The sequence below is a fragment of the Aythya fuligula genome, chromosome 2 (assembly GCF_009819795.1).
Source record: "Aythya fuligula isolate bAytFul2 chromosome 2, bAytFul2.pri, whole genome shotgun sequence".
NCBI classification, from domain to species: domain Eukaryota; kingdom Metazoa; phylum Chordata; class Aves; order Anseriformes; family Anatidae; genus Aythya; species Aythya fuligula.
In genome coordinates, this window is record NC_045560.1 from 151,684,416 (window position 1) to 151,700,181 (window position 15,766).

General features: G+C 36.8%; 1 protein-coding gene across 1 annotated transcript in view; it reads left to right on the top strand.

Moving 5' to 3' along the window:
* TG (thyroglobulin) overlaps positions 1-15,766 on the top strand; it is a 156,707-nt gene that overhangs the window by 64,262 nt on the left and 76,679 nt on the right. The window contains exons 34-37 of the mRNA XM_032181163.1: positions 948-1,091; positions 4,166-4,231; positions 13,311-13,445; positions 14,550-14,714. Coding sequence (XP_032037054.1) covers positions 948-1,091; positions 4,166-4,231; positions 13,311-13,445; positions 14,550-14,714 — 510 coding nt within the window. The remainder of the gene's footprint in view (positions 1-947; positions 1,092-4,165; positions 4,232-13,310; positions 13,446-14,549; positions 14,715-15,766) is intronic.

Consider the following 15,766-nt stretch of genomic DNA (forward strand, 5'->3'; position numbering starts at 1 on the left):
TCAGAGAGTGGTGAGGTACTGCAACAGGTTGCCCAGAGAAGCTGTGGATGCACCATCCCTGGAGGTTTTCAAGGCCAGGCTGGATGAGGCCCTGGGCAACCTGGTCTAGAGGGTGGCATTCCTGCCTATGGCAGGGAGTTGGAACTGGGTGATCTTTAAGGTCCCTTCCAACCCAAGCCTTTCAGTTTTAACCAACTCTCTCTGAGGTTATTAGAAAGTACTGTTTTTATGATTCACTTGAGAATTTGGAACACTTCAAATATATATATATATTTATTTTTTTTTTTTTTTGCAAACAGGCAAATTTTTCAAGTAGGTTGAAAAATTAATCCAATGTATTTCACATTGGAATTACTGTGCAAATAAAAAATAGTTGACAAATGTCATACCTCCATATGACTATGTGAAATTTGAAGTCTTAAGCGAGTACAACTTTAAGTTTCTTTAAATAGTTCTAAAAATAAATTAAGGATTCTAAAGCATTAAACATAGGAAATTGACACCTTTTTGTTAATATGATTAATATTTATTATCTATAGCATTTCAGACATCTAGTGCTGTAGTCAAGATGAATTTCGGTTGCAATTTTCACATGAATTAGAATAAATCTTAAATGAAACTTTGTGTTTCAAAGCCGACAATTCTTATGTAGAAAAATATTTGTATTAGCTCTTTTAAAGGCATAATTTTGATCTTTGATTTAAGTAGGAGCTATGTTTCAATATACATACACATTTTTAATTTTCAAGATTGAATTAATCAGGATGGACTGCTGGCTCAAAAGAAAAGACTATGACTTTGGGACAGGATTTTCACTAATGGTAAAACGTTGCCTAATTTAGGTATTTCCATTTAATTTCCAAGTCAGTGGAATTTCTTTTAACATGCAAATTGTTAACATGGGAATTTTTCCTCCTCATTTCTATAACTATTTATTTCCTTGGCAGGAGGAAAGATTGTGTGCCTGACTCTGAACAGCCTAGGAATTCAGACATGTGCCGAGGAATCAAGAAGTGCTTGGCAAATTTCAGGTTGTAGTTTGCCAGATGCTGAAGTCAGAATACATCCATTTGGCTGGTATCAAAAGCCTGGTAAGTATTGCAGAGCATGTGGCCCTGCCAGCTGGTATCTGCATGTCGGATCCTCTTAATTAGCTTCAATGCACAGAAGCTTCAGCTTTCAGGTGACAGACCCATTTGCAAACACAGAAAACAGACGAGGCAGACAAGTATGTATGAGGGAAAGAAAAGTATATTTTAATCTCAAATATTAAATATAAGGAATAGGAATACCTTTATAGAATTTCTCAGGTTGAATGGGAGAATTGTGGCCAGTTCTTCCAATTCCAAACATATTCTGTTCTGTTTCACAGTCCTGGTCAAGAAATCATTCTTTGTTTCTCTCTGCTTGGCTTATGGTTTAACAATGTGTGTGGATGGGTTGCTTCAAAGGTTTGGTTTTGTTACAAAATTTTAAGCTAACAACTATCATGAAAATATCTTTTATCATATCTCAATATAGGAAAGACATTATTTCATCTGTGCTAGTAGAACAATATATATACACACCTATATAAAATTCATCACATTCCATGTTGGAACTGAGCACAAACTGAAGACTGCCCATAGTAGTAACCATGCCACTGTAGAATGGTCATTTTTGGATGAAGTGCAAATTTTATTTTCCTGTCCTCTCTAGCTAACACCTCCATGGACAGCAAAAGTCTAAATGGCTTTCACTTACCATTTTTAGAGTTACTATTCTAATGATTAACATCCTTTGTGAATTGGGTGAAGAAAAGGAAAGATGTTTACAAAGCGAAATATCTTATTGTTTCTCTGATGTGAAAGAATACTTCATAACAAACATTGTAGCATTTTGCACAGCATAGGGTGGAGGCAATGTGCATTTCAGAGCAGCTATTTAACTATTCATTAAGATAATTGGTATTCTGAAGAGGGCTGCAAAAGTTAGTGCAGGTCTGTATCACATCAGATCCTTTTTTTTTTTTTTTTTTTTTTTTTTTCGCTTCAGAATCTATATTTGGCCTAATCTAGCATAAGAGAATATTACTTAGTTTTTGTGGGAGACATTTTGGAACATCGATATGATGATTTAGAGGAAAAATTTCATAAATTCTGAAATGTCTCTGGTCTAAAACACTGAGAGGAATGAGTTCTGTAGAGATCAGAGAAGAAATGCATGGAAAGCTTTGGTTGGCTGGACAGTCCACTGAATGACACTGGACTTCCTACCTCTTATAGGCCCCATGAGGTCAGGTCTTGTGACATTGGCAGAATCAGGGAAACAATTTGAGCCAAATGACAGTAATTAGGAGCATTTTTTTTACTGCTTTTAAATTCCCTGATTTCTTGTAGAGTTGAGAAGGATTTTGATATCTGAGTAGAAAGGGAAGGCATACAGTGTGGGTATATAACACCCAGTACATCTCCTGTAGAGCTAAATCAGATGTCCTTGCAATACACTGCATTTTTTCAGTGTTGGTAACTTAAATAAAACCCTAATTCTCACTGGAAGACTGAAATATGAACTTGCTCTGGAACATTTCAAGCCCCACGGTGGCACTCTGCCCACTAGAACATCAGTTTCTTCCTCTAGTGGTGCAACCCTTGCTAAAGAGAAGATGCAGCACAGAGTTGAGGAACTGTCATGAAAGCTTACAGGATTTGTTAAATTTTCAATGTGTGGGCTTGCGGAGGGCAGTCTGAGGGTTTAGCATGATAGGAGGGAAACAATAACCCAGATTAGGAAGACAGTGTCAGGAGCCTGTGGGCAGGAAGAGCTGAGACGCGACTAGGAGAGAAGAGTGAAGAGCAGTAGAAAGGCAAAGAGAAGAGGATGAGTCGGCAGACACGTAGATACACTTGCGCTTCTTGGAATACTTTTTTCTCTCATTGATAAAGAAACATCTAAAAATAAAGGATGCTTCTTGGTTCACAGACAGAGGAATGATGAAGAGAAGGCCATGGCGTATGCAAAAGGGAGAGCGTTAGGAGAAACGGCGATGTTTCCTTATGTAGTGAGGAAGCTTCAGATGTTTTTCCACCATAACACACACCAAGGCACAGATGTGTATGCAAATAAAGATATTTGCAGACAAAAATTTGTATCAGTTGTGCTGGTGTGTTGGGGGTCTGGGAACCAGGAAGAGGAACAAGTAGACTCAGGCTGGAAGGGAAAATGAGTGAAATCTGAAGGAGGAATTTACAGTATGTAATGTGAACTTATTACGAGGTGGGATCTTTAGTTTTATTCCCCATCTTCTGCTTGTAGGAAAGTGCTCGTGTCTCTGCATTTCATAATATGTTTACATGTGACAGCTCTGCTCATGAGCAATTTATCTAGCTATGTACAGTCATGGTTGCAGTTCAGTAAATGATGTATGCACAGTAGCATTTTAAAGAGATAGTGAAGAATTAGGGCTATATGTAGGATCCTAATGTCAATGAGAGTGGTAAAAATCGTGACATTTGTATTGGTTGCATGCATGGACAATACAAAGTGGAAGAAGCGAAAAATCAGATTCATCTTCAGCTTCTGTTGCATGGTAATAGTAGAGGATTTATAACTCATTTGATTAGTTAAAGTGTTTTGCATAACATGATTGCATGAGGGCAAGATATTATTTGTTATTTAAGATTGCAAAACGTTTAAGGGAAATGTTAGCAACTGAGAAGCTTCATATGTGGAAAATATGAATGATTATTTGAATTTTAATTTGAAAAGTTGCCTGCTGGAAACTGTCTTGTTCCTAATTCTCCTTTTGAGAAATTCCAGTTTGCTAATCAGGAAACAGAAAATATCATGTCTCTTCCGATTCAAGAAACCGAATACAGAGTGGGGCATGGAAAAAAAAGCAAAACTACTGAAATGAGTTATTCATAAATAACTACATTTTGCAAAGTGTTTGTAGTAATGTTTATAAATACATAAATTGGGGGATGTCTGATTTCATGTACAAACCAAAAAGGGTTAGATAGCAGAAAAGGCTCAGATTCTTATTCTTGGTGCTTATAGTGAGAAGATGCAACATTCAGATCTCAGAAATGATATGGGAAATACTGAGATATTGATTACATTTTAAACCTTCAAGTGTAATTTTGTTCATATATATATACGTGTTTATTTATTTTTTTACTTTTAGTTGATTTGACGAATGCCATCCCTAACCTGTGCCCATCTGTTAGCTTACCTTTCAGGCCAGAAACTGGTAAGTGTATTCCTGTATTAAGTCAGAAAATAAACAAACAAAGAAACATTATCTGTTTTGTATGTTTTCCTAAAAAAAAATCACACTATAATGAAGTGGTGGTTGTTTTTCCCATGAGTTTATTCATTCAGGTGCTGTATGTATTCTTTTTATTAGTCATGTATCATTTATAGGGAAGAATTTTTTCCAGCCTGACTGCTGGTTTAATATATCTCAAGGTTACTGCCACAAGGTCACTAAGCCAAAATATTTGGCAGGATTGACAAAGAAATTTGTCATTTATATATGCAGTTGTCAAGTGACTTTCATGGATGTGAGTGTTCACATTGTAGCTCAGTGGCCAATGCAGAAACGCTCTGTCAAGGGAAACCTCCTAAAAAACTGGTTATTGCGTTATTGTTGACTGCTGTGGGGTTTCTAGCACTTTCCCTGAAGCATCTGGTGCTTACCAGGATGGCAAGGGCAGAATGCCAGATTAGACAAATTGTCATAAGTTGCTGTAAATATGTGCTGAAGATTTTCCTGAATGTGAGGAGTGACAATGAGTTTTCAGAGGAATGCAAACAATTGCAATAGGGATGCAAAGAAAATCTAAATCTAATTTTCCCCTTTAAAGCTTTTTGTTTAAAAAACAAGAGAATGACAGAAGAAATTCATCCAGAAATTAAGGCAGGTTTGCACCACTTTAGAATTTATGTAGAAGAATGATAAATTCCAGCCCTTGTTTACAGTTTTCCACAAGGGTGAGAATATTATCTCAAAGTTTATTCAGAACTGGATATCAAGAAATGTCGTATTTCAGATATGTGTTGGGTCCCACTTTTGAAGAGATGCTGTAAAGTGCTATGGTACTGTCTTTTTTTATGAGGAAGAAAAGTTATTTCAGTCTTGCAGTAAATCTTATGATACTTGCATGTGTTATTTTAAAAGTGGGCGGATCCTCTTAATAAATGAAACTTAACCACTGTGTTTCAGGGCTGTGTGTTTATTGCACCCTAAAAACATATGCAAATTGTCAAGAGCTACATGCTTCCCTGATGCATCCTTTCCATAAATACACAGCATATCTACTAAATGCTATGTTTAACAGAAAGGAAGTAGGTTGACTAGTCATTATACAACTTGATTTAATCTTTGGGTTAGACTGAAATTGCAGTCTCATCCATCTCTCTGCCCTTGATTACCTGTTTATCATGAACAAATCTTTTAATTTACTGATTTTCTTGTTTTTCTACTTTTCCTTAAACCAGCTGCAACAGGCCTTGCAAGAGGTGGTTAATATTTGCAAAACATTTTCAACATCAAGTTCAGAATTTATTATTAACTATTTTATCATCTTATCTATGATTACCAGTTACACTTGTGTTCAGAAAATTTGTATTTGTTATTAGAATTTATACTTTTTTAATGATCTCTTTAATGTAGCAAAAGGAAAACCCCTATTCTTATAAGTAGGCAGAAAGCTTTTTGTGTGTGAGAAGTGCTGGGAAAAGCTAGTGGGGTAGCACGTAGGTAGGACAATTCTATTCCTTTGCAAATTCGGGGAAAAACAGAAACCTATTTTACTAAAGCTTTGTTCTTCCCTCTCTGGTTAGTACACCTTTTTGTGATTTATTTATTTATTTATATTGGTGTGTGTGTGTGTGTTTAAGTAGGAAAATAATGAACTAAGCAACACTGAAGGAAATTAACCTTTATCAGTTATCTGATTTTCACTCCAGGCTGTCCAGAACTTAACCACAGCAAGTTAGGTATTCATCTTACCTTTAGTGAAAACCTTCTTTCTCTCACACCCATTTCCAGGTCATATTTCCAAATACAAAGCAACTTGTGAAGTCTGTGGTTTGCAGAAGTCTGTGTAACCAACCAAGTGAACAGAGTTTTTTCTTGAAGAGGCAGGTGGTTGTCCCTGTTACTGTCCCTGTGAGTGTGGTAGCCAGATGATGAGCGTGAGAAAATATCGTTGTCCAATGACATTCTTGTGTGCATGTTTTGCATGTGCATTAAAGCACATATATGTAGAGAGAGAGAACTTTCCATCAAAAGATCAAAAAGATATTTAAACTTGAATACTTTTCCAGAAGGTTCTGTGAAATACCTAAATTAATGTTATATCTGATGTAGAGTCCAAGTTTACTGAAACACAGGTAAAGCCTATATTTTAAAGGACAGTTAATGCATTTGGCTACCTCCCTTTCTTGCTACCCAACTTGCAGTGCTCAGGACAGAGTTTCCAGCACTTTGCTTCCTCACATTTGTAGTCAGGGTACAGAGCATTACTCCATTCCAAATCTGTCATGTTTTCAGCATCTGACATATGAAGAAACCCAAATTAGCAGGCTTATTTTCAGTCTCACAGGAAGTACATGCTTCGCTTGTTTTATTCATCTTTCTTCTTGATAGAGGGTTAATGGCATGAAGGAACATAGAACAATGGAAATAGCCTTGTAGAAGGGCTTCTACAAGTATTATGGGCAGTGTAAAGAGTAGGAAAAATTAAGGTCTGATGTTGAATGGGATCTGAAGGCAAGGAATACAGAAAAGGGTGAAGTACTTTGTTTTTTCTTAACATCAATCTTTCCTGGTAAGTCAAAGCTTCATCAATCCCAAGCTGAGACCAGGGGGAAAGACTGAAGCAAGGAAGAGTTACCCTTAATACAGTAAGGTCTGGTTAGGGAACAAGCTGGACATACAAGCCCATGGGGCCTGATGGGATGAATCCAAGTGTGCTGATGGAGCTAGTTGATGTCATTGGGAGGCCATTCTCTTTGAAAAATCCTGGTGATGGGGAGAGGTTTCTGAGGCCAGGAGATAAGCAAACTCCTGTCTTCAAGAAGGGCAAGGAGTACCCAGTGAACTATAGGCCAGTTAGCCTCACCCCAGTCCCTGGAAAGATGATAGAGCAACAGATCCTGGAAATTATTTCCAGATAAGTGAAAAATAGGAAAGTGCTTAGGAGTAGTCAGTGTGGTTGTATGAGAGGTAGATCATGCCTGACCAACCAGATGGTCTTCTATGATCAAGTAGTGTCTAAGTGGATGAAGGGAGAGCAGTGGACACTCTTGATCTTGACTTCAGCAAGGCTGTCAATGCAATCTCACATAACATTCTCTTGGACAAATGGGTGAAACAGCAACTAGATATGTGGATTAAAAGAGGTGGTCTAAATACTGGCTGAACTGCTGGTTACAAAGTTGTGACCATTGACACACAATTCAGCTGAAGGCCACTCACTTTTATACCCCTGGAGTTGAAGTTACGGCTAATGTTGTTTAACGTCTTCAGTAATGACCTGGACATTTGGTCAGAGTGAATGAGGGTGTTTTTTTTTTGAGTTTTGCAGTGAGTTTTTAGGTAATAAAAAGCTTGGAAACATGGATTACAGACCAGGTGGGTGTGCTAGCATTCAGAGGGACCTCAACAGCCTGGAGAAAAGGGCAGACTTTCATCTTGGATCAAACTGTCTTTTTTTTATCAAGTTGTCTTTTAGATCTATCTGAAAACTGGCTAGGACCTTCACTTAGCAATTGTACAAAAAAGCTGTTTTAACACTCATCCTGGAAAAAAAAAAGGTCTCTCACATTCACACATGCCTCAGCTTTTCTAGCTCAAATTAATAGGACTATTTGCTCCTTTGCTGTCTTTACTTTGGTGGTTTGCTGGCTTATGTATCTGTAAGGTATTTTGAGGAATTCTGGATATCCCACCAGAGGCAACATTGTTGAATATCAGTTTCTCCATTTCTACCCTTATGGAAGGATGTCACTTCAAATTTGAGCATCACTGGAAAGCTTGTGGAATCTCCTTTCCCTGGAGATGTTGAAGTGTCATTCTTAGATTAAAACAAACAAACAAACAAAAAACTGTCAAAATTGTTCATCTTTTCCCTTGAATAGCCAGGCTAGAGCACACTCCTTAAAAGAAATGTTTATGGCCCAAAAGTCAGTGTTATCTGTCAGGAGGCAGACAAGGTGTACACTGAGGTTTGGTTTGTGCCTTTTGCCTGATTTTTTTTGCTATTGCTTCCTTATTCTTTGTCTATTTATCTTCTTTCAATACTCTTTTTGACATCAGGATTAATTCTCCAAGTCACCTTCGTCATTAATCTGTAGTATATCTAACAGAATGTGTTATATTTAACTAAATAATAAATATTAGTTCTGTATACTTTGATTTCTGTATCACATGGAGCCAGCATGCTCTGGCTCTTGTGTTATGATTACTGTGCATTTTCTGTTGGCTGAGAAATAATGCTTGAAAAATACATATATTGAACAAACTGGGAAAGTCCTACTTGTTACATTTGGAACATTTTTTCCCCTGAAGAAGCTAATGTGCTGTGATGACAGTGAGTATGGAACCATCTGTGGCTAGTTTCAGGTATGATCTGTGACCTTTAAAGATGGGAGGACAGCTATTATTTTAAGATTGCCCATGCTGAAAATGCTAAGATAGTCATGTTGCGGTCTTGGTTTACTGGTGCTAGTATTTAAGAACTCTGCTAAGTCCTGTGAATATGGATAAATGTTCTAGTAATTGAGAAAATAGCCAGGTCTCATAATTAGATGTGAGATGGAACTTTCTGCAGTCACTTGAAGATACAGAAAGATAAGAATTATTTTTTTTTTCTAGATAAATCCTATATTACTTGGTATCCTACAGTTGTATGGTACTATTATTCAAACAATTTCAGCAGAGGTGTTTGAGCTGAAGAAAATTTTTTTCTTTATAACTAAGACTGAAAGAAGTAAAGGGTCTATGAACTTTCTTACCTAGATTTTTAGAAAATTACTTGTACTTAAAATGAAGAGCCTGCAAATATTCATGAGTATGAAGAAGGGAGAAATGGGACTGTTGTATAATTTCTGCTTTTTTATTTTATTATCAGATTTTATCTAAACTTTAATGACTCTTTGCATCTTCAGATTCTTCAGTTTTAAATAGGATAGAGCTACTTTTCTTTGATCTGGCAACTGCTAGTAGATTATGACCATTGGTCTCTGCACATGACCAGAGAATGTACACCGAAACACGTGGAGGGATCATATCAGCTCAGTTTCCACTCCACCCAAATTAAGTAATTTATTGAGAAACCACCAAGATATATGGATGTCATGATCTGTTAGATCTTTCCTGTTTCTTCCTTCTGTGATCCCTCAATGATCATCATAATTCCCTCAATGCAGGACTGAGCAGCGGCTACAGAATTTTCCCACATGGCAATAAATTTCCCATCAGGATATTTCAGCACATAAGGTATTTCCAGTCTCAACAGGGATGCTCACAGTAGTATAGGTGCTGTAGTATGCAGTCAGCTGAACTGAACTCTCCCTGAAGATCCATACCAGTCTCAGTGAGGTGATGGAGGACAATGGAAAGCTTGGAGGGGGTTAGGACAACAGATTTCCATTCATTTTTTTCCCTGTGGTTTTCTTGAGACCATAAGTACATTTGTGACCAACTGCTGCCTAGAGAAGCAGAACTCTGGAGCAGTCTGAAAGCTTTGAAGATGAATATTATTCTTTGGGTTAACATCTGAAAGCTGCTTGCAGTTAAGGTGGAGATCCCTGTACTTGGACTACCTTTCCCAGAAACTTGTGTCTTGCCTGTGAGACTAAGAAATCTCTCTCTCTCTCTCTCTTTTTTTTTTTTTTTTTTTCTAACAAGTATGGATATGGATGATGATTAATAGCATTATTTGTTTTTCTGTTTTCCCTACAATATTGAGAATGTATCAGAGGGATCTTTGGTGTTGAAACACAGACAGCTTTTTTCATCCATTCCTAGAAACTGGTGTGCTGTGCCTATGTACAAAGTATTGGAACTCTGGTGTAGAATTATTATCTTTGGTCTTAAATTTGTTTTAATTGTTTGTAACCAAGAGGATTTTAACCTTTTTTTTTAAAGTTTATTTTAAACCTAGATAAGTATATGGTACAGTTATATTATTATATTACTGTTCTATACCATTTGCTATAATTGGCAGTACCAAAGGAGGCAGAAAGTTTGCATTTCACTTCAGCATAGCACAATTGTTCACTGCTAAAGGCCATAAATAACTCGTTTGTTAGTTCCGAACATGCTTGTCCGAAGTGTGATTATAGTTATTATGCGGTAGTTTTAAGAAAATAGTTCCTTTTGAATTATTCAAATCTCAGTGGACTGACAAAAATGGGAAGTGACTATATGTTAAAATTACATTGTCTGCAGGTCCACTCTGAGTTGGCAATGCATGTTTTCCAGAGATAGTTGCTAAACAGGTAAACAGGCAGGGTCACAGCCTTCATTGGAAAGGAAAAAAAAAAAAAAAAAGGCAAAAAAAAACCAAAACATTCTGATTTCTAAGGATATGAAGCACTGATTTCAGTCTGTGAGCGTGTTTTTTACTTGAGTCTGGGCTATTAAATATGGCTCATGAACTTCAGAATTAAAATCAGAATTTATCTTCAAAAATAAATCACGCATTTTTGTTACATAGGTACATAAAAGTTACATAGTGAACCAAAAAATCTGATTTATGTACCTCCTTAATTTCATGTTAACCTAGTCTGACTTACGTATCTCCTCACATTTATGAATTTTCTTCTAAATTTAACTTACGTTATTGCACTTCTGTATCTCTGTTTCCTTGTATGAAATGTCAGATTTTCCAGCAAACTGAGAACTGACCCCTCTTTGCCTTCACTTCAGTCAGTGATGGAAGTTTTGCTGACTTTATGAAGGGGATTTTACAATATAATTGCTTGTGACAGTGGGAGGCTGGACTCTGTACCCCCAGGAAATCTATTTCAGTCTTGTGATCCTCTGACTTGAGTGGGAAGAGAGTAAGACCAGTGTGAGACCTTTTGCAAATCCAGTCTTAAACCTTGCCTATCCAAACAAGAACATCTGGAAGAGAGAAGTTCTCTTTATGGGACATTTATAATTTTGCAATAAAAGTTACAGGGCTGGCTGGATTCAGAGTACTGCAATTATCCAATCAAAGCAATTGCCAAAATGTGGTTTGGAAAGGCAGAGCTGAACCTATATATAAACCAGAAATGTGTTCCAGCCCATCAGGTGCATTATGTATTTTCAGTATGGCAGTGCCAGGCTGAAGCTGTATACCTTGTGAAAGCAAATTCTAGATGAGGCAAGTTTAGGTCAGCTATGTAGAAAGCTCTGTTTTGTCCACATAATGAAGTGGGTGTGCATGGCCTGTGGGCATTGCTGTATCTGCTGCTAGATGGGGGAAAGGGAGGAAGGAAACAACCGATGGGTAAAATGTCTTCTTGCAACAAATATCTGCCCCCGGTGGAGCCATGGATGGCTCTGCATCAGAGCCCTGCTCTATATCAAAGCAAGCATTAGTCTTTCTGCATTTATCTGCATCTGGGCTCAGTGGGGCAGAGGATTGGAAAGGGGCAATACTAGAAGTCATCGGTATGAATCTGGTCTGAGATTGAGTGCTCCCTCCAGGAGCGAGAGTGCAAATGAATAGAAAGATCACATGGATAGCAGGAGGTTGCAAGGGTTGCTTCTGTGAGACTCCAGCTTCAGATTTGATGTTGAGTGGCATGGTAGCAGCTGTCTCTGCGAGGAGAGGAAGGAAACTTTGCAAGTTACCCGTTTCTCACAGGACTAAAAGAAATCTTTAATGAAATGAACCATCGTAACTTTTGCATCTGTGTGGTAAATGAACTGAAGCAACAGGACAAGGTCTGCTTACCAAGAATAGCAAGGTGGTAGCTGACTAAGCTCTGTCCTCATCCTACAATTACACAGAGGGTAATGCCAGCCTCCTGTTTAGGACTCAGCAGAGGGCCCTTTGGCTTTTAAAATGCATTGAAATGAGAGGAACTAAAATAATTAAAGACATTCTTTTCTGAGCTTTTTTTTTTTTTTTTTTTTAAACTTGTGTGTGCAAAATTGACAGCTTGTAGATATTTTCATCTGTTTGTGTATGAGAAAATGTGTTTTTTTTTGAACTTCATTGTGAGTCAGAATATGATGAATTTGAAGAATACTAGTGTCAATCTGTATGTTCATATATATTCCTATGTACATATGTATATGTGAATATGCATGCCTGTGTATATAAATACATATGTGTATAAACATATCTGCGTAAAATGGAATGAAATTTTAATTATGTAGCTGTTATATGACATTAGAACAGTTAATAAAATTTAATTTAACTGTCTAGGAAATCCAACTAAAATGATCAAACCAATCCTCGTGGCTTTAAAAAGAAACACCTGTAAATCTGTGAAAATTGCATGTCCTTCTCTGGGAGTTTTGCTGATCGTTTGTAAAGGAAGAAAATATGAACTATAACATTTGCAAAAACTCTTGTCTTATTTTCACTTAGTCTGTAAGGTCAGGACTTGCTGTTTGAATGTAGATTTATACAGGCAATGCAGACGTCTCTGTTCAGCTATTAAAGTGAGGTTCCCTCTACAGACATCATGGACATCTAAAACAGGGTGGAGATATTGTGTCCTAAAACTAGCTGTTCCACCTCACAATAAAAGGAGTCTTGTGTAATTAACTAAGATGTAGACACTTAAATTGTAGGTGATTAAGACTGAGACTACCTTAGGACAAAATCTCCTGTTTTAGATGTAGACTTGGATGTCTGCTTGAGGTTCTGGTAGTGTCCTGTCACATGCTGGATGTCTACTTGCTTTCAAAGGAATTAGGTACTATGCCTGTTCAGGCACTTGTGTGGCAGCATTAGGACCTTTGCCCTTTAATGTAATTATACCTGTAAGTTTTGATCAGATACCTTTTATTTAAATCACCGGGAACTGCATGCCTAAGACCTGGACAGAACTGCTCCCAGTTTACCTCCTTAGTAACTGAATATCTTTGTACCTAACTGTAGATGACTTCTGCAAATGTGACTGGATCATCTAGTCAATCAGAAGCCATTTAATTTTATATTTATTTTATTCCCAGTTGGTGCAATTGAAGGTGAAAATCTCTCATTAGAGAACATCCCAGTGCTTTTACTTCTATATTATTTTCCTCTTTTTTTTTTTTTTTTTTTTTTTTTTTTACTAATTTTCTAGTTATTTTTTTACAATTAATTTTACAGACTATTTGGATATATGGCAACCCTTAAATGCATCCTCTGTTCTCATGGATTCATCTATCTCCAACTTTGAAGTTGTGCAAGTAAGCAGGGATATATCTAATGACTTCACCACTGCCAAAGACTTTTGTCTATCTGGTAAGATATGAATCACCATAACTTTACAGGGCATGTTGGTTCATGAGAATGGAACACTAAGAATGTTTCCTTCCTTACTCCTCTTTTCCCTCAACCCTGTACCAACATAGGTATATTCATTTTATTTATTTTAAAGACTGTCAAAGTGGTTTTGAATTTTAGGATAGGAACTTAAACAGTTTATCTAATGAAAGTTACAATAAACATAAAATGCCATACAGTGGTTGGATAATTTTTAAAACCTCTTGGGCGCAGAGACCTCTCTTTCAGTCATTGGGCAATTGGGAGAATACAATAGCAAATTAAGGGATGATGCCATTATTTTTTTAAAGAATAGTTAAGGGGTACTGTTGTGTAACTGGACACGAGTGAGGCAGATGGTGGAACCATCTACCATTATTTAATGTATATATAATACTTGTAGCTATAGTGTGTGAGGGCATGTTAACTGAGAGCTGGGATGAAGCAGGAGTTGGACTGCAGTAACAGCAAAGGGAGTTTCTTTAATCAGGAGTTTGGCTAAAGAGCAGAGTGCTTTAGCTGTTTATAAATGGCAAATCCTCAAATGCTGCAGAAGGATAGAAACAAGAAAAAGTCAAGTTATTGTTCCCATGTAGTACAGAAGAGAGTTCTGTGAAGATCATCCTCGTAATATCACATTCTGCAGTAAATGGTCCTCATCTTATGAGGGTGAGCAGTGTGACTTTTTTTTTTTCTTTTCCAGTAACAAAGTACAAGGTAGGTTGAGCAAGAGGGTCACTTTTATGATTCTGAACCTTCACTGGGGGCTCTCTGGAGACAGTAAGAATTCAGTTGAGATTCTCAGTACTTTATTAGAAGATTTTTTTCTTCTCTTAAAACACATGAAAGCAGTTCTCTTGCAGTAATGCTCATTTTTAAAGCCAATATAACCTCTGGCTATTTTGGAAAACATTTGGGAATTATGGGGACATTTTATCTCCCATTACTATACTTTAGAATTTAGTCATATCCTTGTTGCATGACCTGTTGTGAAACCTTTCTTTTAAGCATCTCATAAATGTCATACAAAACACTTTGAGAACACATTTTATTTGCTCTGTCTCTTCATGTTTCACCTCACAGCATGTTCAAAGAACCAGACGTGTACAGTTGTTACACTGGAAATCAAGCCTTCAGCAATAAGATGCCTTTTTTACCCTGACACACAGATATGTTTACATGGCCTGCAAGGGCACAACTGTCAGGTTTTACTCAAAGAGCCAGCTACATACATCTACAGGAGACAAGGTAAGAGCAGGTTAAGGTTATGGAAGGAACTCAATGGTGGTGGCCCAAGCACAACTCTTGTGAATGAGAGTGTAAGGAAATACTCAGTAAACATAAAGAATTATGGAAGTCTCCTGGACAGGTGTCCATTGCTGTTTTAGTGGAATTATAGCCAAACAGGTTGGAAAAATGTCCCCGGATAGATTTTATTTAAAAAAATGTTACTCACTGAAGCATAAAATAGTTTAGTCTATACAAGAGGTTTTGGAAAGTGGAGAATGGTAAAACCAGCCATCCAACCAAAAAAAAAAAAATTAATGAAAGTCAAGCTCCTCCCTTGTCATCTGCAGTAGCTGTTTCTTTATGTTCTTCCTTTAAAAAAGCTGTGAATAACACAAATAATGTTGAAAACCCACTGTTAATTGAAAGTCTTAAAGACCATTTCTAGAGGAAAACAAAAAACAACAACACCCCCCAAAAAATCAAGTTCATCTAACATTTTTACATAACTGAAAATAGTTTCAGAGAAAAATAGAAGTTGTGTGGAATGCTAAATGTTTTGTTGTTTAGCAATGTACGTATTTGGAGCTCGAAGTTCGTTCTTTTTTTTTTTTTTTTAGTTTAGTTTTGTTTTTTTGTTTGTTTTTAAACACTTTGTTCTGCTATAGCACTGATTATTTCTTTTATGAGAAACCAAGTAACAATATGGGGAAACAGGAGAAATATTTTCTTTCAGCTCACCAAGGTTTCTGTGAAGAATTGCCAATTGATGAGAAGCTTCTAGGTTCAAACTCAATGAGAGAAAAAGGGATTTATCATTATCAAATGAAACAAAATCACAGACTGAGTTGCAAAAGCTAGCTTGGGTGTATTTATGAACAGCTTTGTCTTTAGTCATGTGCTTTAAAATTTGGTTCCAAATAATTGATTTGAAAGTGGATTAATACCAGGTATCACTTAGCTTTGTTTTAAGAAAAGGCATTATTGAAAAGTTTCTTTTTATTTTTTGTATATATGGACAATGGTTGATATCCACATATTAAAAACAAAACAAAAGAGATGAAACTGAGGAA